Below are 27,160 nucleotides of genomic sequence, written 5' to 3'. Positions count from 1 at the left end.
GGCTCAATATGCAGTAGCTAGCACGAGCTACAAAGCCTAAGTATCTAAGACGATGCACACCTCACCACTATGCTGTTGTTACTATCTGATAAAAAGTACCTGCCACCGTGCGTGTTAGCACGATGGCGTAATTGAACCTATACACACGGAACTCCACGGTGATCCAAAAAAGCCAACACCAGTAGCGTGCTGCTAGAGTGCTCTGCAGTCTTGCATCGGACGCTGAGTTCGTGAGACATTTTACGATGACAACGTCAAGAAGAACGAAGATGACGGGATAAGAGAGCCAGCCAGTTAACTTTCTACCTCTACTACAAGACGAACCAAAACGCCGATATCTGTGATGACAGAGGCATTAATGCACAGTTGTACCCCGGACGTGGTTAGGAACCACAGCTGGCTAACAATTTAGCATCTATCTTTTGTATATATATATATATATATATATGCAGGATATATATAGTAATCGTATATAAGATGTGCTTATGGGACTCTGCTACTGACTTGGTGACTAGCCAGAACGCGTCGTGGCAGTCTTCTTGTCCTTGTGTGCAGTGCCCAATTCATTGTGTCTTAAAGCATTTGCCCCTGACGGGCGAGCTGCACTAACGATAATTGGCCATTGCAGTCATGTCAAATAAGTTGGTCAGGCCAGTCATATACGGTTTAGCCAGATTATCATGCCGCTATCAGGCGGTCCATGCTACTATAGTCTGTTCCATAATGACCAACGCCCACCACGTATTGTACTTTGGGGCACTGCTTTGGTCGAGGGAGAGGGTTTGTCAAGCCACGCCGAGTCGAGCTAAGTTGAACTTCCCGCGGAAGACATCAGTAACTTAAAAATATGAAAACAACAATTGCTCGTGTACCTGCACCGTTTTTTTTCTCATGTGTTTGTTGGCTTACACAGGAATAATATGCATGCCAGTGTAGCAAATTATGGCAATGCTTTGATGCACGGCGATACAGACTAACAATTTGTGTGGGAAATTTGTAAAAGAGTAACGATAATGGGCAGTTTCCCTTACCGGCCGCTCCCCGGCCGAAAAATTTATCTAAATAAACCGGGAAGAGACTGGGCAGAGTAAACCCTTGGACGAAGTGAACATATTTCAAAATATGACTATTTTTACCGTAGGCGATCAACCTGTTGTGGGGAGGTTCACTATCGATCGCAACGAGCTTTACGAGATCAAATCACAATCCTGAAACGAAACTAGAGCTGGTCGAGCTTTAAATTAGCAATCTCTTTGTTCTTATTTGTTTTTATGAGCGCCAGGCAAGCATCACTGCATCGAAAATCACACAAGAGGGCATTTTGTTATTATACTTTTACCTGAATTGACTTTCACACATTTACTGCAATAGAAGAAAAGAAACAGGCCAGAAAAATTATGAGCGTATGCCACTTTCAAATTTTCGTTCTACGCAGAAATTCTATATGCGATGCGTAATAGAAGCAAGATACAGGAATATTTAAACGGCTATAGAAGATTTGATATATTTTCATCGACAGCTATGGATCGCTACCATGGCAAATAATACACAATGGATGCGTTTGATTTCCTCTCTTCATCTATTAATCGTTGTTGTGTGCAACGTCAACGTGGGAGCCCACATCTATGACCTATGCTGGCGTTCTTGTGCGTGCGAACGAAAAACAGAAAATACTACATCATCATTCGCGTCATCATCGGGACTGCTGCCGATGCTGTTGTTGCTGTTAAGAGAAATAAAAAAACGTGTGACAACGTTGATGTATACAAAAATTCTCTTGCCCGCCAAAGTTTTACGGGCTAACCTCGGATTGGCGCTGAAGCTTTTACTCGCGGCGCCGTCGGTATCGGCACAAGTTATCAGTCAGACACCCCTTCCATTCATTCTCTCTTAAACGCCGCACCACCCCCCTCTCAGAATTTTGTTGCTTTTAACTAGACAACCACAACAACAGCAATCGCGACTATTCCCGCGATGACTGAGGCAACGTGAGGGGCAGCAGCGGTGAGGAGCACGCTGTTATGCTTATGATGTTGATCCTCTTTTCTCGTTTAGCACTTGCGATAATCTGCTGCCGCTACTCTTGCTGACGATGGCGACGTGGTGTTGAATGGCAACGCTTCTGCATGCAAAATGAAGTTGCCACTTCACCACGTCACTGAAGTTGTCGTTGTTGAGGGGAGGCACGTGAGGTACCATACACACGGAAAAGATGAGAGAAGCGTACAGGGGAGTAAAAAATAGCTATGAAGTTTCTTAGGGTGTTGTTTGGTGACAAATTTCGTAGTAGGACCACACGGGAGAGAGGACAACGGCAGCCGGGGGTACTGACGTGGCGACGTGGAACGACGTGAGAAATAAAATGGCTGGCTTTCAGTAAAAGGAATGATAATAGCTCCGTTTTCAATTTCGGTTCGTATGCTATTGTTGCTAGTGGAAACGGTAGACCACGGCGTGGTAAGCTAATCCCTGAAGCAGTAGACAATGGCTTAAGCTTTTGCCAAAGTTTATTTTGAAACTCTAAGTTTTTAGCATTTCGCTTTATTGTCAACTACATTTCAACGAACGAACTAACTTCGAAAGAAGTTCACTATTTGTGCCAAAACTGCTTAACAACCTTGTGCATTGAATGTACTACCCTAGATTCAGAGGAGACAACTAATTAAATTGTTGGCATTTTTATGATCCTGCCAACCTTAACATGCAATTCCAATAGCTGAGAAGATTGGCTGTTTACATAAGACGAACACTCGTTCTATTCGTCATGATACTATATGAAATACGTCATGATTGTAAATAGTTTTCGAAAAGTTGGCTTACAACAATAATTGTCTAAAATTCAATCTTTGTCTTGACTTCATTACATGACAAGATACTCTGTCAGTTCCGTTCAGTGGGCAAAGCTCAATAAACGTTGAGTTTTCAAATCAAACGTAACTTTAGCGGTTCTTATATACATATATATATAAAAGAAAAGTCAAAATCCAAGAGAGCCAGGAGGCGGGAGGCGTTTACCTGCCAATTACATCTAGCTCCATGAAGATCTGCGCTGCTGTTAACGCTGCTTCATTTCCTGCAGCCATCAATAGGGTGCCGATTCTGCATTGGCTGCATAGGCAATGCAGACATGTCCCCATGATAGTTTGTAGGTAACATATTTGTCTGCTAGTCATAGGGACATGTTGAGGTCTAGGTTCGAACCCGGGCATAGACACACTTAGTTCCGTGCTAGGAATGTTTGACGGCGATACCGGACGTAACACTGGAAACACAGAAGCGACGCGGACGTAGAGCATTCGTTACACTTGACTTACTTTCAACTTTGCAGGCCAGCGGCGGGCAAAGTTGCGGCGTCTGCTTCTGTTATTGATGCGGTCCCCGTCATTGTGAAGTGCTGCTTTGAAAGTGTCGTATCGTTTAGTTCGCTCTTGCGGTTTAAGCGAGCTACTCTAGCTGCGTTTCCTGCGCGGTCGCTACGTAAAGATCGTGACTGTGGGCAGCGGTAGTGTTGAGGCTCAGATCACCCTTAGCGTGCTGCTCTTCGGGGGATGAGCGACGTCAGGAAGCTGCTACAACATTACTTGTAGCACTTGGTAGCACTAGTAGTAATTCGAACAGCTTTAGACTATGCGGTAAACTGAACAATATATACGGCAGTATAAAAACAACCGTGGCCAAATAGGGGCACATGAGTGAACAGACAGTTGCAGTCCCCGCTGATCTCCTTTGAAATAACATTATATAAAAATTAAAAAATAAAATTGTACAATACTGTAGTTCATTGCTTCTTCTTCTTCTAGTTTATTGCTATGTACAATACTGTACATAGCAATAAACCAGAAGACATTGCTTTACGGTATGAACCTGATAGAAGCGATTAGAGCGAACTGAGAAGCTAATCCAATGTTTATTCTAGCGCATATACAGGCAGTTCCGAATGCCTCTGCAAGGGCATGCCTCCGTATATACAGGTAGCTAAGTTACTTTTCCTTGTTGATTTGCCGTCTGACCGTATATGGTGTTAGAATTACGGGAGACATACAAACGCCCGTCTCCCTTTTAATTCTATGCTCGGCTGCCAAACAGCGGAAGTATGGATTGTTCGAAACCAGAAATGTTACCACGTATAAATGCGTACACCTATATAAGCTCCTGGCCTTGTGTGCACTTGGCGACAACTTTGCTGACCTTGTATCTACAAAAACATTCACTGCCGTCTGGAGGTTAGTTATGAAAGATACAATGTTTTCTACTAACTCTAATCGTACGTCATACGACAAGTCATGCCCCACCGCAATACCCAAATGAGCATTTCTACCTTTATGATATCTTTAATAACGTCAATAATAATATTGGGCAACTTGCCCCGGTGACGTCACAGCCACGGGGCGCTTTTCTTCGTGGGTTCGATGTATGGATACTTTTGTTTTTGCAGAATCCTTTGATACAACATAAACTTCTTTGAAGCTACTGTAACATCCCTACACTGTTCACATGAAATAATAACCATTCGTGAAGAGTTATCGAAGCGATAGTATCATCAGTGCACGAATACATAAAATCTTGATCGAAAAATCTACCGTCCGCGTATTTTCTTCAGTCGCAGGACAGTGCATCAGGACAATGAACCCAACAACCTTTAGCGATTGTTTGGTGTTGTGGAATTATATTTCATTTTCCTGGATATTGGCTTTGTCGTCATCGGCTGTATCAATCAAATCACTTTTACTACTTCGTTTAGGACAATTCAATTTCGTCAGAAAGCCTTGAAATAAACCACTTCTAGTCCAAGTACTTCAGTCTCCCGAAAGGATACGATGAGAAATAAATGTACGTTTATGTAATTTGCCTCTTATTCAATAAATTGGAGTTTTATTGTGCATATTCTACGAATTAATTTTTCGTAGGCTCTGCAGATTTCTGTTTTATATAATAGGAAGCTTTGTAGATTAACGAAGTAACAATGCTCATGACCGGCTGAACTGTAAGGTTACACTGCTGTAACATAAACACCGACGATGTTGCCTCAACTTGACATTAGTATGTTGGCCAGCTGGATAATTATCTACCAAAACGAGGGATTTGAGCTCAAGTTCTGTAAGTTACCAGAGATGACTGTAACGATTCGGTATATTTTAAGTTGAAATATTCAAGATAGATAAAAAAAAAAAAGCATTACAAGAGTTATATGTAATGAAGCACACTTGAAAATTGGCCTAGACGACACATAGGACTGGCTAGCCGTGTGCGTCTTTTCATCGTAATCCATATGCAAGTACAGCGCAACTATGGGACAGTTTTTCAATTCATGGCTTTCGTGCTTTGATCTTCATTTCAGCTCATCGTTTCCAACCGAAGAAGTTTGACCGCGATCTTTTTGTCACATTGGTTGACACAGTCCGCTGACCACATCATTAGCATCGCTAAGTACCTACGATAACACATTTTCAGTCAGGATTATTAGAAGTACGGCATACACGAGCGCCATTTTGAAGGAAACAAACTGATGTTTGGACTAACGGTGAGTGGGTCCGCAGCCAGCCGTACTGCCGAAAATTTGTCGCACGCCAAATGCCATGCTACCTTTACGGACGGCTCGAAAAATCCGTGCTAGAGCGAGCATCCGCTATTATGTGCTATGCTCAACTGCAAAGTTAATTGAAACATGCTACTCAACACCAACGAAGTCGACAGAACACAATACATCTTTATTGTTTACTGTATACTTTAGCGAAAAGGCAAGAAATAGCAAATACTATTGGAAAAATGAAAAGGGCTATCTGTGTGTCAGACGATGGGTGATACCATAAACCAAATAATCGGTTTAGATGGCCATGAATGATAACAATAACGGTACTAATCATAGAAGCGGTTTTAGTTCTTGCACAAAGCTGGGTGGACCGTGATTAGATGGAAACATCTGATGAGGTCCACAGAAAAGCCCATAGGAACTGCTGTCGATTGAGCTACTGCAGTGACGAGTGCTGCTTTTGCTACAACAACTAATCCACAATTTGCTATTGTAATTGTTACTCCTGCAAATGCTCCTTCAGGCGCTGCCGATGTCGGTGTAGTTTCCCAGATGAATATCATCGTCAGGACCATGCTTACGACAACCTGAAGGAGCGTAGCACAGTCCAAGCACAGGCATATAGGTAACAGTCTTATTCGGTGGGACGTGGATGCCATCTTTTGCCCGGGTCTATCTACCTACCTAGTGCAATAAACGCAGCAGAATAGGCTGAACAGCGGCAGCACCTTCCCTGTTGTTTTTTCCAGAGTTTCCCGTTCCCCCAGAACCAAATTCATCGAAAGATGGTCAGCAAGTTGAGAGCAGCTAGTTACTGAGACAGTTGGACGTTTTGTATCAGCTCCAACGATAAGGCCACCCGTCACCACCACAACTAATCGTTGGATGTCACTTTTTTTAAGTGAACTGTCTCTCATCATTAATGTAGTGCAACATTTGGTAGTGATGGAAAACCTAGTATCTTTCGGCAATGGGTTTAATGGACAGCTATTTAAATCGAGCGGAAGAACGGGTTTGCTCGTACTTTCACATTAGACATTTATTTTATTCCCTTAATAGCGGTATTGTACTGATTAATTTTAGAAACTTGGGCCTGGTTAGCCGCGCAGCAACTTGATAATAACTAACTTCGTAACTAGCGTAGGCTGCATAATGGGCGCAATAGTTAACTCACTTACTAGTTGTTGAACATTATGACCAGCGTCACTCCCGTTTTACCGGTCATAAAGCGTTTAAATTCGTGGCCACTATGGACAAGTTGTCAGGCTGATCTTGTCCAGGTGCCACCGCACGAGTGGTTTTTTTAGTTTAGAGTAACAATAATAGAATAATGACAATATTAGGGATTGCAGATATCAGTGGTCACCAAACGTTGTTGAGTGGAGCATCTACTATTAGATCTACCGTCTCCTACTAAACGACAGCACATTTTTTTAGTAATAATAGTAACATCACATTATACAATATGTGCATGAATATATCGTATCTACCAGATGAATATATCATTAAGATAAACGATTACTCGTACGACGTCGAAATTGTATTTCTGCTGCATTGCCACCGACTAGACCTTTGCGAATAGCCCTGGGGGGATAGGGGTAAATTAGCTGAATGCGAATAAGTCTATCATCGAACAATATCGGCCCGCCGCTCACTCATAGCGTTAACATTGACGATAGTACACTGCCGTCATAGTGTCACAAGGCTTCTAGTAATAATGATCACTTAGACTAGAACGTGGTAGAATTATGATTGAAGTGTATGGATCGGTAACGAGCAAGTAGATGTTTGCCAAAGTTAGCAGCAAGAAAGGACCGATACTGCCATCCCCTATTGTAAGGCGTATATATATATATATATATACGTCTGTGTGTAAAATAAGTCAATGAAGAGGGAATAGCTTTTTTATTGCCGAATAAATCTAGACTTGTGGAAAAGCTTACTAACAGCTTGTTTGATTATCTCTTTCTCCAGTTTGTTGTTGCTGTTATTGTTACCAGCGTCGCAGCGTTATTGTCCTTGCTGCCACTAGGAGAATTTGGCCTGCTTCAAACGTTGTTGGCGTCAGGCGCCAATCAATTGACTATTTCTCGTAGACAATAGGCTGGCATGGCTGGCTTGATTAAGGACGCCGCAAAGCACTTCTTTCATTTCTGCCTATACTTGCGACGATTCAGCTAGATCGTATTTTCTAATGTTGCTTTACACAATACCCACAGCAGTCGTCAATAGAAGAGAGCCATGAAGCCTCACCCTTTTACGCTGCACGCGGGAAAAGCCGCTGGGGTCTACGGTAATGTAGAAGTGACCGAAAAAAGAATAGAGATAATGCAGCGGCTAAAAACGACACTGAGGAGAAAGTAATATAATTGCGTAATGCTCAGCCACATGGTACTATATCTATCCATATATGTTTGTGTGTTGACAGCAAGGAGACGGTGTAGATCTTACAATAGATTACTTGCCTTCTGTCTCTAATGTATTTCGCAACAGAAGAATATTATTCAACTAGGGCCTGACAAAATCGATACTTGGCCGTAACTAAAAAGACAAAAAAGGCTCCTCGTATATTTAACAACAAGAACCTTTATTCAGGTAGGCGACAATCTTTCCTTTACGTGGCACGTTCTGCCCGCTGGTTTTTGCTCGCAAGCTCTACGACTGTTGTTCTCCTATTCCTTCCTGACAACTTCCTCTACACGTCCGCGTCACAAAAACGCGGAAGAGCCAACGGAATTCACCTACTAAATAGCAATTATTTGGGGGTAATAGTTCTAGTCTAAGAAATGACTTCAGCGGTACAGATATTGCCGAGACCGGTGCCAATGTTTTGTGTGAAATACGCATAACATTACACTCAATCGAACATAATATAAGAATAGATTAGCTGAAGATCATGTTGAAAGGCTGTACGAAAACATGCAATTCGTTATCAGCGTCTTTTCCACAGTGTTCTTTGAACAAAGGAAAGATAAGCTTTTTATCGCACGATTTGCTGAAACACTTCACCCTACCATAGACTGAAACCTTCTATTTCTATTATTTGTTAGGTAAATGGAGTAATTTAACCACCTGTTTCGTTTTAATAACGTTATGGCTAACAGGAGAGATCATTCAGTTAGCGCCGCAGTGTACCTGTGAGCGCGTATACGAGGATGTGTGTGTCTAAGGCTCGTGAGCGTTCTACGCAACCCTTCACTATTACCAGTGCCGACCCGACGATGTCGATGGAGCACTATATAAATGGACAAACAGGGCAAAAAATGCACACTTCAATCAAATAAACCATACTTGTAAGCCGAACTCAAAGAAATATGGCGGTATTGCGTAACTGACACTTCTTTGCCTTGAAGCAACCCATGGAAAAAGATGTGCACACTAGGTATAGAAATATATACTGACCAAACAGCGACTTATAGGTGTCATCGCTTTTTGCACGATCGTTATTAATCGTTAAAACGCAGAGGCTTTCACCCTTCAATGTATTGAACCCTTTTTAGTATAAATTGCTAGTCTAATATGACCAAATGATGAAAAAAAAACAAAAACTCTCTATAGAAGATTAAAGTTGGCACTTTGTGAACTGGGTCATGTCATTTCAAGATAACCGCATGATGCAATCAGCAAGATGTTATTGCCCGAACGCATTGTTTCTTCACATACAAATTCGCAATCGTCTTGATGTTAGTATACGGAAAAGTGTGTACACAGGTAGCTTGAAACTTAAAATTGAGATGAAGTTCCAGTTAAGCCTAACATAAATTCACTGTAGAGTTCGATGCAACTTTAAACCCGCGACTGGGAAAAGCCACTTCTCGTATATCTTAAATCAACCTTTCTCATAATTGTCCTTTTCTGTGTAATGTATCTGCTTCTATAGACTACTACTACTACTCGATTCCTTATATCTGAGCTGGATAATATAAAATCACAAGACCGTACAAAATTCCTCTGTAAAATAGACGCTACAGAATCCGCTAAATGCTGTTGAACCAGACGAGTGTTTCTTAGCGTTCGTTAGAAATTGATTGTACTACCTTCATGTCCTGACCCTATCCTTCTTCACTTTGGCACAGGAGAAACCATGCAATGGTAATTCATGACGAAACACATTGATTTACTACAAAATACATAAAACTATGGGTACATAATCTCTTGTATACTTCAATACGCACAATGTGTTCTCCTAAGCGGATCAGTCTCATCATAAAATCAGTCAACGCAAGCAGCTTTATCTGCGCTCCGTTTGGGGGTGTCCATCGTCACTCTCACGTCTTCATCACGTATTCAGAATTGCTAGTTGGCATGGTCGTTGTCGGAGGCAACAATCAAAAAACACGCGCCATTTCGGCTTTTCAACTGCTAATCATGTTACGCCTAATTAGAGTTATTCGAATAGCAGAAACACAATTCAGCTGATTTGCCTCGCTTGTAGGAAGTTATGACCGGCTGGCTTCTTGATGTACCTATTTAGCTTTATTGGCAAAAAATTGACGAGATCCAGTTCGATTAATGGGGAAGTGAAAACGGTCGTTGGTTGGAAGCTCTTGCTATTTGTGCTGCGTGTGTTGAGGAAGAAGACGAAATCATGTCCGGACATATATGCTGCTTACCCCTATGACAATTCCCCATCGATCGATGGGCCCTCCTACAAACAAATATAGCCGATCGGACCACCAGGAGTGCCTTGAGGCATTCATGCATGCTGCGTTTGAATCCGATGTGCGTCCCTACGTGCTTGGCCTATAGTGGCAAACTGCTAGATCGGATATCGTTTTGGAACTTCTTCCCCACCTCTGCTTCGTTCCAAATGATGCCACGCGTGCGAAGATGTTTTCCAAGGGTGAAGGATTACCGCGCCGTGAGCATTCGTGTGTGAACAATGCTTTAGTCCCTTCTGGTGAGTTAGTGGACGAAGAACACACGCTCGCGTCACTCCGTATCGTTGTACCTGTTATTTTTGTTGCCGAGGCTTAGCCCATCGTTCAATCTCCATACCGATCGGCAACGTCAGCAAGAAATGATTATTGTCGTCATTGTCATCGTTGTTGACGTCACATATCGAATAGTCAGTCTATTGCTGTTTCTGTTCCTGTCTGTATATACATTGACGAATGCTCGTTCACGAACGGCGACGTTAGCTCCGTTAAACGAATGGAGGGTCTAGTCTACTCGAGTGACTGTGCCGCCTATACTGCGTTTCCCAGTTTGACATTATCTTCTGCGTATTTGATACTTCCGTGGGCAACAAGCTAGTCATGCTTCCACTGCTTTGCAGGCGACCAAATCGAGCGGTCGCCATCTGCTCCGGCCAGCACCCTCTATTGCACCGCGTTGCATTGCGCGTCGTTATACGGAGTTGTGGCAAGATGGACAGTGCAGTGGTACATTCAGCCATTCCTATATTGACAGTTCGTTGGGTTCCATAGTTTTGCTTATGGTGGCAACAAAAGCAAAAGTAGTTGTTGTAGCTCCGCTAGCGTCGAACAGGAATCGCACCTTCAACCATACAGCTATGCTGAGAACGATGTGCGAGGTATTTCTGCCGTCGCCGCCTAACGATTTTGCGTTTCTCTTACGATTCGTGGTTCCGACGAAACCGTTTGCCCCTGTGACTCTCTCGCTGTTTCTTTTGGGTCTGTCATCGTTTTTCGTGGTGGCTTGCTATCGTTCCTGCATCGATGCCCGTTCAGGATAGATGGGTCTAGCTCTTTTGGCCTTTCGTTCCGTCATCGTTTTGCTTTATCCTTCCTCTTCTTCAATTGTGCGCTTTTTGTATTCGTTTGGTGTTCGATTTTCTTTGGCATTTGTGCTTGCTCGAAATTTTTTCTTATCGTCGGAGAGACGAAGGGCGATTCTCGAAGAACAACCTGTCCTTCTTCTTTAACAATTCGCTGCCGTTCAACTTTTATCGGCTTCTGTAACTTCCGCCGGAAAAGGCCAGCTTGAAAAAAACGAGCCTGGAGCAGAGCTGCCTTCCGTTCAACTGTTCGACATTAATGCGTATGGTAGCGGCGCCAGGCCACTACGGAAAACGCTGCTGTTCAAGAAAGATGTCGTCTGTCGTCGTCGTCCGCCTGCTTCGTTTTCCTACTAAAAATTCCTTTGGAAGGGTCATAGAAAATCGATAGGCGCCGTGCGCACACAACGAAGATATGCGCGAACGTGCGGACACATGGAAGACTATCATGGCTACAACGAGATGCCCTGGTCCAGCCATCCATAAAGTAGATAAAAAAATCAACTAGTAACACGTGCATATGATCACCATAATCGTTCTAGTAGCCGAACCTCGGTGCGAATGTTTGGACAGATATTCAGAGAAGCTGTCGAAGAGGAGCTTTACTGCTAGACACTATTCTAAATCGAGATAGTGATATCATTGACGTGAAAAAGGATGGATCTTCGTGCTGAATCTTCCACAATATCAGATAACGGAACGGGAAAAGGTTTCGACGACCATACGCAGTCATCATGAAGGCGATCAATATCTAGCTGTGCATGTGCATGTGCTTGTGTACTGTGGACGGTGGACCAGTTAATAAACACACAAGCAAATCAAGTGAATAGTCAATTACATCGAAGGTTTATGATTTCCAAACTCGATTTTTATTGCGTATACGATTGTTGTTGTAATTACTGTTGGTATGAGTGAGGATGCTTGCGTACGACGTTGAGTTGTTACTTGATTTCTTTCCTAGTAACAGCATGTCACTGTGAAGTGAGTAAATTTTTTTCGTTCGGCCAGCAATGACAATAGTCACAACTGAAACCGTAACTAAGTGAACTTCACACGAGTGAAGTTCTAGCTAAGTACTTCAATGAGCGACAAAGGTAGCTACGTCTAAACGAAGTACGTCCGCACGCTAAAGATGTCTCGCTTTACGAATCTTATACGAAAGCGGACTGGGTATACAATGCGACCTTCGCTTCTGCTGATCGAGTCGCGTAGGCCATAAAAGAACAGAATTAAGATCGAAGTGAGGAAAACCTCCACGAGTGCGTCCAAGTGGACTGGCATCAAACGGAAGCTTTAAATTATTAGAAAGGTATGTATCACGTCTACTAGGTATATTAAACGTCTAGCGGTTTAAAATCGCTCTCTTATCGCCATGTCACAAATAGTAATGCACAGCTAAATAAAAATCGTTTCCTATATTATAAACTAAATTGTACCCCGCCTATCTGACGGTCGCAGTGGAAAATAGACACACTCAAATGTGTTTCTGCGGTGAGGTGACGGCAATTATTAAGGACACATGCGTTTAATTTATTGTCATAATTTGTTCGAAATAGTTGTTGCGCGTTCAGTTAATTTTTCCTGTCAAATGTAGCTCGGTAAAACAATGGCCTATAGAATTTTTATCCGCTCATTGTTTTCGCAGCGTCGCACCGTCGGTGCGGTGTCACTATCGTGTTATTTTTATATATTTATAAATAATGTAGTTGATACAACTGTATTGGTGTTGCCGTTAGCGTTACCACTCCATTTGATCTCGATTAACCTTACGATTAGTAATATGCACCTGTATATATACGTATATGCTACCTAACCAGCGTGATGACACAACCATCGAGGGTATTAAAGTGAATCTTCAAGAACGACAAGGAAGCCGGCAAGATTTCGGTAAACGAACAAATACCGAACTACATGTTCGAAATTAATCTGTAAGGATCCATATTTAATATGAGCGCGCCAACTCCGCCGCCGCCGCCGCCGCCGCCGCCGCCGCCGCCGCCGCCGCCGCCGCCGCTGCCGCCGCCGCCTCTAAGTCCTCCGGTGACGCTTTGCTCATCGACTTGCGACGGCAATCGTTTCACTAGACGGAAGCTGTATTTCTTCTAATGATGCGCAGTGTACGCAGCGTTGAACGCGCCATAATTTATCTATGTATACGCAATACGAGCGAATACTCCTGCTTTGACATTAACGCTACCGGCTGATAGCGGTAACTCCGTTTGTTTCAAGCGTCTGTTGTTGTTTGTAATGGCTAGCAGGCCAATAGAGCCGACATCGATTTTGGACACTATCGTTGATTGCTTAGTTGATCCTTTTGGACGACTGATGCTAGACGCGGGCTAGCGGCGGTGATAATCTTAGTGATCTCAACTGTACACGATTTATGCTGTTACATGGGCTTATTGATTTTTTTATGCGTTTTCTCGACAGAAACGAAGGTAGACAAACAATGTAGAAAAGGCTACAGTTTAGTTTGATACTTCTTCAAAAACAAAAGGCCCGCCTGGTGATGGCATAACTGCAGTGACGGCGACAACAGCAGCAACCGCAATAAGATCTATGATAGTAATAAAGATCAAAGCAGTAGCAACAAAATTAAAGCGCCAGATAATGTCTATCTATATATACTTGTTCGTGTTTAGCAATATAGTAGCCGTCGTGTCTTGTAGACGCATTTCGTCCCATGCTGGAGGCCATCTACCTAAAGCAAGAGCAGTAAATTGAAAACATTTATTTAGTACAATAATAACCATTACTCTGCCGCGGATCTGCTACAGTAACGCCATCTGGGGGTGGGCAAGATAAATATAATTCGATAGCTGCTACAGAAAATAGTTGGCGATCCTGTGTCAGGTTCGATATATCGTCGTGTCCCATTACCAGATTAGAATGCAATCCTATATGATTTAAAATTCAGCCTAATAACGGATTCATGCTTTAAAAAAGTTCCTTAACTTCCAGTTGACTAACGATGTCTTGGGATGGATATTTTGCTCGGTAAGCTAGTTTTCATGTAAATTATGTTTACGTTAGCGGATGAATAATATAGCTATTTACCCTGCTCAATTCAGTGTTACCCTATACGGAGCACGTAAATCGCTTAGGAGCTGCCAGCGCAGTCGCCATAATAAACAATACTGCATTATTAAAGGTTTACGTAGTTTTAACTAGCCCGCTAATTATTATCGCGGTTTCTAGTGGTGGTTAGTCTTCCTAGCCGCACCAACCTACTGACAGTGAGGGGTGCGTCTTGACCTCTCATCACGTCTACTTTGACCAGATTAGGGTATGCATGGAAGCCGGTGTTGCGGACCGGATTTACATAGTCTCACTCCCTTCCTCCCGTCACATCTTCCAATTAAAAGCGTGCAGTCGCAACTTCAAAAATAAGCACGGGTTAACTTTCCGTTATAAATCTTACGCCAAACAAATGCCAACTCAACGTGATCAGCGGCGTTGAGCGGTGCCGACGTCAGCGCCGGCAAGCTTCCGAACGTGCGCCCACAACAACCGGGGTATTATTCATCTAGTAACCAGGTTCAGTCGTTGAGCAATATTAATAATAGGTATAATTAGTATCGTTCGGTTTTTTATTTCCTTTTCCTCGTTTCTATTTATATTAGCGCGTTTTGTTTATCAATGTAGCGTCAACAGCGAATAACTGAAGTGCCTGTGTGTGTATTTCCTTTTCATTTGTGAATGCGACGGTTAAAAAGAGCGAGGTTTAATGATGCATCGAGTTCTCTCTTTCTCTCGATGTGTTTGTTACTGCTAAAATCACTTAGAAAACAGAGTAACTCGGATTATTCGAAACCTGAATAAAATTCTAAGTAGTAGTAATAAGTTGTTTCTTTACTTAGTAGTTCCCAGTTGCTCGGTTGTCTTGTTACTGTTTTTTTTGCCTCAGACCATAATTGATTTACCTGAATTATGTGGACAGGAAGAAACGTCAGGATTACATCCTCTTTGTGCAGCCATAATACAGTTAGTAAATGAAAAAAAAAAAAAAAAAACTATGAAGACACCGTTTTCCTTATGACTGAAGTGATAGATTACATTAAGCTTTGAATAACTGGTACACGTTTGGTGCATAAATCGTTTCATGTAGATGTATTTTTTTTTTAATTTTTCAAGCAAGTGCGACATAACGACCGTCGATGGAATATGAGAATTCATCGGTCAGGGGACGAAGCTGGTATCCTATTGTTGATAGAGTAAGTGCTGTAGTAGTGATAAGTTGAAACTTCAACAAATGTCAGTATGATCTCAGTCGCCATAAAAATGACTCAAATATTCTACTTTTTTCTTCTAAGATATTTCTATAACGCTTATTCATCGTCCCATCTTTTCGTTCTATGTATTAGTTTTATTCTACAGGCTCCATGTGTTCTCGTCTTTAAACAGGATTGTGTTTGCCTTTTAACAACGCGAACTTTGTCATATATTCGCAAAAGCACTCGATCAGTCGATCTTTCCCGGATAACGCATCGTTGCTTTAGAAGATGATGTGCCTACCCCGCAGAATATATGAAATCATGTCGTGTGCTAGAAAAATAATGCCCAACTTGGGGTTGCCACAAATGAACTAGGTAAGCCCTCATCTGTCTGGAATGAAATAAAAGGCTGGGAAAAATGAGCATTATATTTTGTCGCCTTATTATAAAGTTCTTCCTCTGTACAACATGTACCTACCAGGAAAATTAATCAAATACGCAGCGTCGGTGAAATTTTAAGTTTTGTTTGCGAACTATGATCTTGCTGCATTCGGTTTAGGAGGGACGCAAGGGCGAAGGCAGTTCAAGCAAGACGAACTCACATTTGACCTTCATCAAGATCTATCTTTACAGGTTTTTTAAAATTTATAAGAAAAATCATCTATAATAAAATCAACAAGGGCAAAATCAATGAAGACGTAATGGCTAGAAAGTGAAACAAGGTGCCAGTTGATTGCGTTTTTATATTTTTTATAACGGGAATAGTCAAAATACCTGCACCACCATTGTCGTCGTATCATTGTCGATCGTTTCAACGTCATTCTCACTATGATAAATCAAGCAAAGGTGATTTGTTATGGCTGCTATTATTTTCTCCACGATTCTAGCTTATCTATCAAAAACATCCTGACTTACTTAATGACGGCCCCGTATAAAAACATTCCGCCATCAACTCGAACTTACTTCGAGTAGACGAACGAAGATTGTTATGAAATTGGCCGGTCATAGAATATACTCCCGTTGGTAGTAAACATTGTATTCTACCGATATTAGCCATCATCCAACGTCGAAACTGCTTAAACTTGCAACGTTCAACGACTGAAGATCTTTGCTTTCATGTCCGCGTTGCGATACGATTAGTTGAGCTAAAATGCAGGCTTCTTCTTTAGCGTCGGTTACGAGTTATTGTTAGTTCGGACATTTTGGCCGGCCCCTTTGTCTGGTAAACTGTGCGCTGTAACGTCTATGTGTTACAGCAAAACAATAGCAGCTATTTCACATACGCGGCAGTTTTATTTTGATAAAAGGGCCGGAAGACATTATCGGGGCAAAAATTTATACGTGCGTTACGTGCAATAGTCTCTATCAATCCATGCTGTTGCTTTGGGCCAGTACTAAACATATACTGATTCTTGATATTCTCCGTGTTATTTCTGGTAATGTTTTTGTTGCTAATTAAAAGCACGGCTCCCCGCCAAACATGGAACATCGGGCAGGCTCAACGGCCTATGCGAGAGTCTGTAAAAAAAAACCGGATGCTGTAGACGGCGAGCGCCAGCTGCTAGATAATGCCATGGGATTTAAAGTTGGATACTGAGAGGTTTTGACTGCGTCGTTGACTGGTGTAATGATGCGCATTCAGTGCCGGTATAGATAAACAGTTACAAGGGGCATCGATTGCATATACGACATTTAGCTGACTGGGCTTGATGACTGTCGACTAAATGGAGGAAAACGGTGAAATAGAATTTTGTTGAAATGTTGTATTGTGATTGTAAAGTTTGCTTACCTTGTAGTACTCTCACGCTTGAATATGCATCTTTACAGGTCTCTGTATATATGCGTTAAAAGAGTTTCCGTTAGATTTCCTGTTTACGACACGATTCTCTGAGCTTTAAGCAAGTTGAAAATCTAATTTTAGCTCGAAATATAAGGGCATGATGCGATTTAGCGCTATCAGGTCGAATGCTCTATCAGTCCTACGAAGAGTCAACGCCTTTGCTCCAAAAAATGTGTACAACGACAAGAAGCAAGCACATATATATATACATTTGATGCCTGTTGATCTGTCTATCTATATATATATATATATAGATAGACAGATCGACAGGCATCAAACGGTAGTGACGTGTACAATGAAAAAACGGAATCCATAAATGAGAACAAGTACGTGAAAGAATGATGACGAGGTATCTGAGTCGGTCGGACGCTAAACTGCAGCCGAAAAGTTATCAAGAGAGGCAAGCGAACGAAAGAATCAACAACGACGCATCTAACGTTCGCAAATGAACTGGTAAGGTTCACTTGAAATCGAAGTTTATTCTTGCTTTGCAGAACTGCAAACCTGGTTCGATTGACACTTGATGGAGAAAGCGGAATCAAGTCCATTCTATTTATCTGTTCATTCACAAATGCACTTACTTTGCTCTGGTTGATTGACGCTAGCAAACGTTACGGCGTCGCTCATGGCACAATCTCATCCATCTCCCTCCGTCGTTAGCTTTTTATTGCTGGGCCCTACAATAACAGTCATTCACAGCATCAGCATGAACAGCAGCAGCAGCATCATAGCAATAATGGCTCACCATTATTAACCCAACTTCATCAGGCACGGCAACTTCGTCCTCCTTCATAACTTAGATCCCCTCCCCCCTCAATGGCAACATGGTGGAACGAAAGGGGTAGCGGTGCTAGCACCGCTGGCGCTGGATAGCACAACTCGTGATGCTGCAGTTGCTGGTGGCATCGTTGTCTATTTGCTTGTCGGCCAGCCGACCGCTGGCCAATTGGCCGGCTGCCGCCACCGCTGCTGCCGCTGTATCTGTTGATGCTGATTGTGATGGCAGTGGTAGACAAAACTCTACTTCACTCGCGCGGCGCTTTTTACTCGCATAGGTCTCGCTTAACACTTCTTAACGGTTGCAGCCGTGGCAACGGTTCCTGTTGCCTTTTGTCGCTGGTGCTGTTTTGGAGGCAGCCGGCTCGCTTTCTATCGACGTACTTAGCGCGGTGGTTCGTTCGCTGACGCTAAAACGTCTTGACGTTCGGACTTTGCGGACTTCGCGCTCGTGGTCCACAAGACGGGACAAGGAGAAGAGAGGGAATTGGATAGATCCGATATATCTTATTCGCTTTCCTTCAACGGTTTTTTCTTCAATTTCTTCTTCTTCTCATACTTCTTTGCACCCCCTCCTACCACGAGAAAGCCTTCGCTGCCGCTGCCACGCGGTCCAGTGCCCAGGGTGCAAGAGGTAGATAAGCCGTTCGCTCGTTGTCGGGTAGACAGTTCGCCGCTGGCCGGCGTTCCAGTGTCTAGTTAGTACAACTCACTGATGCCACCGGCAGCCCATTACCAACGCTGATGCGTCAGCGCGGGTGGTGATCGTAGCTGGCTTGCGTCTCCTAACTCGCCCCATTCCTTTCTGGCCGCCCCAGGCATCGACGACAGGCAGGAAACTCACCTGTTCGCTATTGCTCTGGGAGCGGTTCGCATCAGGAGTAAGCACTGTTCAACGGTCCACCGACCAGGTGGCGGCAATCCGGTTGACGCTCGGTAATGCAACATAGATAACGAACCGCGAAACAATACCAACTATCGTATAGTGATCATACGTTAAGGAAAACGACGACTCTGATATTAATTGTAACCACATGAACTTGCCGTCGTGAACGAAATCGTTGTTATGGCAGTGACGACGACGATTGCATCACCATCGTCTCGATGAACGCGTGTCAGCCTCGATTGAGTTTGTCTCCTTCGCCAGTGAACAACTATAGTTTTCGGGTAGTAAGTGCTTGCTTCTTCGATAAATCTAAGAACATTGCCAGCTTGGCATCTCTGGCGGAAGAATCTAGTTGGAATTTCATAAGTTTGCTGGTGAGAAACATGCGAGACAGCCTTTAGAGACACGTTGTTCAGTGATCGCCTTTCCATTGGATTTGGTGCTGTGTATCTTAAGTAGTGACAAAACTCATAGACATCGCAACATTAGGATTACTCATCTGTGAAGGGTAATGAAGTGGGGCACAGGGGACATCGGAGTAAATTGTGTCACCTGTAAGAGAATTCAGTGGCTAATTTCGTACACCTGTTAGTGATTTTCAAAAAAAAAAAACTATTCAAAATAACCTAAAGTCGAAAAAAAAAAACTTGAATCACTGCCATGAACGTAACGTGCTCGAGTGTCTTGGTTCGTGTTGAGGCGGGGCTCGTGTAATCGCATGCCTGCCCTCGTGCCATGTGATGGGCCGTAGAATGGAGGGCATCTACCAACAAATCATTTCAATGTTTCACCAGACTTCTCCGCAAGCTCAAAGGCAACTCTACGGTAAATTACAGTAAACATATGGCTATTCAGATATAACTAAAACTATGGATATCTTATTATGTTTTCCTATGATTGTCGAGTCCCGAATATATCCACCTAGTCTAATGGGAGAGCGGATCTGGTCTGTTAGGCAACGAAACCCACCAAACGATTAAGTAGCCATTTTAAAGATCCCTGAGGGATGTTTTTTTATTATCTCTGCAGGAAATTAGTTAGAATTATAGTCCAGTGTTGGTCACATACGCCCAGTGCTTTCAGGCAAAAACCGTGGCGGCACTTGTTGTTTGCAGTGGAACGGTAAACCAAGGTAGACTCATGGCATCTATTATAATGCATCATTTTTGTAGCGGTGCTTCTGTTCTTTAGATCGATGAAGTTAGCGTACTCGATTACAGGTCGTTTAATAATACTATCAAATCGCATATATATTCTTTTGTCACATTTCATACTCTCGCCATTTTTTATTGTTTGTGTATTCGAGCCGGCTCCCTATGCTACAACTAATTATGGACTCAAGAAAAAAGCGATAGAAATACTTTATTATTGTTATGAGGTACTGCGCGATGGAGAACCTTTTCTTTATATCGTATTATTTACCGAGGGGCAATTGTATTTACAGGGAGCTAGTTGCTTTCCCTTCGATGGCTATCTAGGAGCTAGGTTTGACCGGGGATAATATTTCGACTCAATTGCGACGCTTCATAATTTCGAAATCTCCATGGTTACGTTGCTTGTAGCTGGCAGATAGAACTCTTAATTCGGTTACTGCTGGCTTTTCGCGTTTTGTATAACACAGTGTACATGACTTTTATTATTATGTATATTACAAACAAGTAGTTTGGTGTTCAGGCATTTATAATAGGATATATATAGTCCACGGTAAAGGACTGTCCGACAACGATGTTAACAAAGCAGGGCCCAGATTCAAATATAAGCCATATTACAAATACATAGGAAGTATTTCAAAGGGCTTTCGAAATAAATTGCGAATGCATCTTGCTTTAGCGTAGTTCGCGATCTAAAAAGCGAAACATTTATTTATCTCGATTCTTCTTGACCGTACTATTTAACTTAGGGGGCAATAACCATCGCGCGAGCGTTTCTTTATTGCTTTGCCTCCAGAAGCACAGTATTCAATTATAAGGTTCATCTTTTAAAATGGAATATGTATATAGGCGTGAGATCCTCATAGGTACTTTGTTTAATATCTTCCACTGGGGACCCCACTGCGCTACATTTATTCGCGCTTTGCTACGATAGACAATAAGCGTTACCAACTTCTACAGCTGCCCGCCGCTGTCTACTAAGTGTTAACGATTTTTTGATATACCATTGACAGTTAATCGGGAGACTGTAAAATTTGCCTCACAGCCTCGTGTTCGTCGTGATTTTATGCAGAGAGGCACTGGTGCGACATAACGGATAAAGGCGCTTTGCCTACTAGACTAGGTTCGCTGTACCTAGTCGCTCAAATGGCACAGGTCACCAGACCGAAATGGGACAGGCCTCAACTTCTCCAATAACTCTCGAATTGTTATTTTGTCATATTCCAACGGGACCGCTGGAATGCCTGTCTATCGGCAAACGGCGCAACCATCCGGCGTTGAACACTTTTGGGTTAGATCGCAACGACAAGCTACGGGTGCCAACATCACCGATAGGAACTAATGCATGCACTGCAGCGTGATCTGTCTGGCCATTGAATAAAATAATCGACAGCAAATAAACGGATGAACAAATTATCCTGGGAAATCGAAACAGTTTGATCTGTTATGTGTCGCGACAGAGCGGTCCTGCAGGACTGAGAACTGCATAGGCCATTTGCCTGTCTTCTGCTTTCACGCTAGGCCGACAGTTTAGAATAGCTGTCGCACTGCGCGTATGAATACACTTTTAATGATAGCAGACTCAAATGATCCCGTGCTTGTCAACAGTTAAGACTGCACTTTTCCTTCATTATCCACTTGAACTGGGAGAGTGGAGGTACTTACTTGTGAGTATATCGCAACCGTTTTTCTAAATGGAAGAAACAAAATTTACTTTAGGTCAAACCGGACGATTTTGTGTGCTAACATGCCAGTTTCGGTGACTGCTTCATAAATGAGCATCGTAGAAAGAAATACACATATCGAGGTATGCCCCCTCACATAGTGGTGGCATCAGCTGATGAGGTCGTCCTCGAACCGAAATTCACTGATTTTCATTATTTTCAGTGATAAAGCAGAATAGTTAATCCTAAAAGGCACATCTCGATATCTGTAAACACAGTCAGCATGGCATGGCAAACTACCAGAACAAGCGATGTATCCGTAAGTCATTCATTTTTGTTGGCCAGCCATTTGAATCTACTACAAGTACGCTACCATCAAATGGAAACGTAGTTCACTTAAGTTAAAGGCCTTCTATTTGACATTAGGTACTATTATGTTATCTCCTCATTAGTTTTACTAACGTACTTCGGTATTTGCGTTTTGCCCTGGTCGACTGCTATAGCTACGAATAAAATTCTCATAAGCCAAAATTACTTCCAGCTGAACTTGACAAAGGTTTTTGAGGAGCTGTACCATTAAGGACTAGCACAGTCCATCTTGCTCGTTTGTCCGCTAGTAAAAATGGACTAAGATGGATAGCAAAAGAAGTGCACAAAAAGCTGAAAACGATTTATTTACTATAGCCAAATTCACTTTGCAATATTTATCTCTCTTTATTCTTTATGATTGCTAGATGCTCCGATCAGCGTTTGACGGCCCGACACCTCCACCTCTGACGTCTCCCTCTGAGCGGTTGCCGTCGTCGCCTTGCATCACTTCTTTTTCCCTGTTCGGCCGCTGCTGGTAAAGTGATTTTGCGGTCAAAACTAGAACGCTTTCAAGCTGCGCAACTTCAGAGTACAACGCAGGCTAGCAAATTGTCGGACAACTAGAACGGGGCTCGTGATGCGGCCTAAACGGGGGGCAAGCTTTTTTAGCAACAACAAACTCGCTCGACAAGCCATAATAATAGAAGTTGTATCCATTACGTTGGAATGAGAATATAATAATGATGCGTGTAAAAAAAAAACAAATAAAGTAATGATAATGACATCTCATTTTAAAATAATGTCTTTTTGTCGTAGTAGCGGTAGCGGCTGCGGTGGCAGCGTAGTGGTCATCAACCCAAGTGGGCAAGCGTCTGGAGATGAACCGTAGCATCGGTAGTCGAATTTTCGTCGTATCGTGGCGTCGAAGACCCGTCTATACGCGTTTGTTGCCTTCGTCTTCTTGTGCAGGAGTACTATGGGAGCATTCTCTCAGTGAAACCGCTGCAACTGTTGCCAGCTGCCTCTCGCGTTATATGCACCTGTAACGCAACGCATAGAATAACTACGGGCGAATTTTTCCACGGCTCTCGAAACTGAGACAACAACCCTGGCGCTCGATCGAGAACGGTAAAAGGACAAGAAACTAAGTATCCAGTGATGCTTCGGTTATTTTCCACGGATCCTAATAACGCACCGCATCGCGTCAACAGAAAAAAACAACCACAACAGCAGCACCTATTTGGCTTGTCAATGATACAACAAAAAATAAATGTTATAATCATCATTGCTGTCACTAATAACAGCACTTTATCCTAATGATGATTTTATTTTACTGTTGGTGGCTTTATTTTTATGTAATACAAGAAACTTCATTGGCTTCGTAGCTCGTGGACCAGGTAATGGTATCGTAGGTACGGGCCTACCAATCAGTCTGTGCTAGTGCAAAGTTTCTATTGCAGTCCATCCGGCCCATCAGTTCATAGCGTGCGTGTCGAGTTGTGCCCGCCGCTGGATGTACTGGATACGAGCGATGTAAAGTAAAAGAAGAAATGCGAGGGGCTGTTCACTTTTTTGTGAATCGCTGATGAACGTGCACGAACCTACAGTAAATTTACATTTCTGTGTTTTGCACGCAGACGTGCTAGCCTTTATAAATCTATATCATAACAGACAATGAACTTTCCATATACTTTTTTTAATCCTCGGCCTCTGTGTCTGTGTGGAACAAGGATGCAACTCAGTGTGCCATAAAAAAAAATCAACAGAGTTTATTTCAACGGAGTTCATATCCAACGAGCGATAGTGTTTGAAATACCTCCTCCATGTATGATTCTCTAAAGAAGCAAATGCCTTGGACTTGCATGATCGTTCTTGCTTCATCGTAATTTCGTTTTTTTTTGCAATGAAAAGAAAGCCGCAAAAGCACAAAAAACGCCTTGCACATCCTGGAAATTATTTAGAAGTAAACAGTTCAAAAAGAAAATTCTCCCGAGACATTTTTATTTATGTACTATGTACTTCGTCCCTCAAATATCAACTAGATGAATTTATTATGCGCTATAAACAAGTTGATGGCTGCTTTGTTTGGCGATGATTCTTTCACACCTTCCGTTTTAAACCGACGGTCTGTCTGAAATAAAAGACTTGAGAATCTGAAATGTTTGTCAGGCACGACGAAACAGCCCGCTGCAACGCGCCACTATCAGGTCATCGTTTACACGATTACAACTCCTGAGCTGAGACGACTATTCCTATTTTTTACGCGTTGCTTCTTCTGAGCCTACTGCTACCGACGCGATTGAAATCGCGAGTTTTTACAGCAAACCCTTTCTCGCCACGACTGTGGCCGCGACCCTCGAACTGTCACGTTCTATAGACGTCATTGACTGTGTTTTGCGCCACGATTCCTTGTTTGTCTGGATAGCATTGAATTGGCTTTGAAGGTACTTATAGTCTATTCCACTTGATATCAGCAGAATTAGCTCTGCGGTTAAGCAACGTCTAGTAAAAAAAGGCCCGAACGAACCTGTAGCTCGTTCAGACTCGTTCGTGCCTGCCTCTGACTGAAAACACTGCGCCAGCGTACAATTTGCTCAAAGATGTCCGTTGCAGCACCCCTGCGAAGAATCAAACTTGTCATTCAACAGAGTCTTTCGCAGTTCGCTGAGAATCAGTTCTTAACAGCGGTCTATAAGAACGTGCAAAAGTTAAAGTAGGAAACAAGCTCCAACAACGAATTGTACGACTCTTCACGGGCCTCGTTTAATGATGACGCCTAGCAAAGTAAATCCCGTCAAAAAAGCGCAATCGAACCCCAGCTCTTTACGGTGGGAATATACCGTGCAATTAAAACACATAGGGTCAGCACGTTTCTCCTAATTGCAGGAGTATTCAGACGCCGTTATATCTGTAGCTGCGTCCGTCTAGCAATTCTATCTAGCGGTTTTTTCAGTCTATCATTCGAATCATCCAGTGAATCGAAGAGCTTAATCATGGCTGGTCTAATTCATGTACAGCCGCCTCACGCTAGCTACGTCAAACATATCTACCCGCAGATGCGAAAATTTGCGGGCAACCGCTTTTTTCGGTAAAGTCAGATTATTCTGCTCCTTCTGAGACTAATCAGCTCGTGATTAGTCAATTTACTAATCAGAGTAAAGTAGTAGTAATTAGTGATTTATTTTCTTACAGATAAAATCCGTTCATACTTTGGTTTATGCAGCCAAATAGTTTACCAAACAAAGAGATTCATTGTACCGTAGATACTTGCAAGGACGGGACATACAGGAGATGGAACTCAACGAAGTTAACAATTCACAGCCGCAACTAACTTATCATCGCTATACAGTACTGATAGTAAACTAGAGCTTCGCTAAACGATTATACGAAATCCCCCTTTACCTACAAGATCTTGTGGCTAAACAAGGTGTTCACAGTGAACGTCCTGCGTTGACATGTTTTAGAATCGGAATAGAAACAATCTTATAACATCCTCGAAACTGTTGAAGTCCGTGCAAAGGACACCACAATTTGAGACTACAATGTAAATTTCCATGTGCCTGCACGACCTAAAACGGTTATCGTTGCCCTCCATTGTCTACTACATTTTGTTCTTTATCTATCACGCGAATGTTTCAGATAGATATTTCATGCGAGGCTCAATTATACTGTCGTACTTCACCATTAGTCCACTAGTTCTGCAAGATTAAATGTTTGTATATATATATATATATATATATATCATATGTGTGTGATTTAGTCATTACGTGAAACCCTCATCAATCACATGATCAGTCACCAAAGCGGGCTCCAGCATCATAGCCATACCGGCCTGTTACGCCTCTAAAAGCGGCAAATACCCATGACATCCGGTGACACCCGGCGATTTAATACGCTATAATAATAGTGCATTACGTACTATAATCCAAGATTACTGTATTCAGCAACGCAGAAAGTCTTAGACGTTCTATCTTTTCGCAGTACGTCTAGTTCCTCTACACACACCCATATATATATATAAAGGAATTAGGAAAGGTGGGATGTCGCCAAGTAGATATTTGTGTATTTGTATATTTTTCAGCTTGTAAAACAGCCTAACACCGAGCGATTGAAATAGCAGCCGACCGTCCGGTAACGCCGGAAGCTACAGCGAACCATCCTTTAAAAAAAAAGAATAGCTTGATCCTTCTGCGATCGTGCGAATGCGAACATTAGCGAGGCATATTGATGTAACCTCAGAAACCGTGAGTGAGTGAGACGTTAACTTAATGCACCCCAGGAGTGGTTTTACTTAATTGGCATTTCTCTGAAGTGAGTCAGGCGTCCTGTCGCAGTAGTTGTCTACTGTCTGTATTTCGATCGAAACGACGTCAGCAAATTACGTGACGGAAAAATCTACATAGAAAGAAGTTCCACCGTGATCCTAGCGAGATAGCTAGGAGGACAGACGACGCTAGCTATAGCAAAAAAATCTATGATAAAAAAGCATGATTATAGCATCTGAATTACTAAATCAACGCGGTGCTCTTCACGGTTACTGACATTATGAATTATTCCATATACATAAAATGTCTATTTCAACGAGTCAATGAGAGTAAAATTGCATTGAAGCTTCAGGCGTATTATAGTTTTCTGAATGCTTGATATCACTCCACTGTGTCCGGAAGTTCATGTCCAGCTGACGCTTGAGTCAAGAATTTGCGTGAAAAACAGAACCATCTACCGACCGAACGTTTTTAAAAAGGCCCTTATTGCGATACGACTCACGTGCTGTGAAATGTATTTTCAATGTTATCAACTGTTAGAAGAAAGGACTTGTTTCTGCCAACATTTATGGGTATAAGATGTATTTTTTTGGTAAAAACTTTATGACTCTGCCTCGCCCTTTGCTCATGACTGGAGAATACATCGAGACATATTCAGTATATTTAACATGAACGTCTATTGTGTTAAATGTGCCTGTTATAATTCAAGTAAAGCCATTCATTCAAAAATTAAAGACATAGCTTTAGGCTTTTGAAGTATGTTATACGATTATTTCTATGTATT

At 42.5% G+C, this 27,160-nt stretch overlaps 2 protein-coding genes and 1 long non-coding RNA gene across 7 annotated transcripts in view; 2 read left to right on the top strand and 1 right to left on the bottom strand.

Moving 5' to 3' along the window:
* Positions 1-18,237, bottom strand: part of LOC111265260 (uncharacterized) — a 32,269-nt gene extending 14,032 nt beyond the window's left edge. Inside the window, exon 1 of the long non-coding RNA XR_002683352.2 lies at positions 17,906-18,237. This is a non-coding gene — a long non-coding RNA (uncharacterized LOC111265260). The remainder of the gene's footprint in view (positions 1-17,905) is intronic.
* Positions 1-22,884, top strand: part of LOC147752839 (uncharacterized) — a 55,055-nt gene extending 32,171 nt beyond the window's left edge. Inside the window, exons 4-6 of one of the 3 annotated variants that reach the window (XM_086970412.1) lie at positions 15,405-15,484; positions 15,635-15,859; positions 22,537-22,884. Coding sequence is in view for 1 of the 3 variants with exons in the window: in XM_086970411.1 (XP_086826537.1) it covers positions 5,339-5,440 (102 nt within the window). In the remaining 2 variants the exon portion in view is untranslated. Of the gene's footprint in view, positions 1-5,338; positions 5,522-15,404; positions 15,485-15,634; positions 15,860-22,536 lie in introns of all 3 variants that reach the window. The other 2 variants (XM_086970411.1, XM_086970413.1) reach the window with 2 other exon arrangements.
* LOC111265259 (uncharacterized) overlaps positions 1-27,160 on the top strand; it is a 102,206-nt gene that overhangs the window by 41,644 nt on the left and 33,402 nt on the right. For 2 of the 3 annotated variants that reach the window (XM_022841767.2, XM_022841765.2), the window contains exon 1: positions 19,635-19,812. The exons of the other annotated variant lie outside the window; for it this stretch is intronic. In XM_022841767.2, coding sequence (XP_022697502.1) covers positions 19,728-19,812 — 85 coding nt within the window. In that variant the 5' untranslated portion in view covers positions 19,635-19,727. Of the gene's footprint in view, positions 1-19,634; positions 19,813-27,160 lie in introns of those variants that run through there. 3 annotated transcript variants of the gene reach the window in all.

The sequence above is a fragment of the Varroa jacobsoni genome, unplaced genomic scaffold (genome assembly GCF_002532875.2).
Source record: "Varroa jacobsoni isolate VJ856 unplaced genomic scaffold, vjacob_1.0 scaffold_949, whole genome shotgun sequence".
Classification (NCBI taxonomy): Eukaryota; Metazoa; Arthropoda; class Arachnida; order Mesostigmata; family Varroidae; genus Varroa; species Varroa jacobsoni.
The sequence above is the reverse complement of the archived record's forward strand: the minus strand, read 5'-3'. Positions and strand labels throughout refer to the sequence as shown.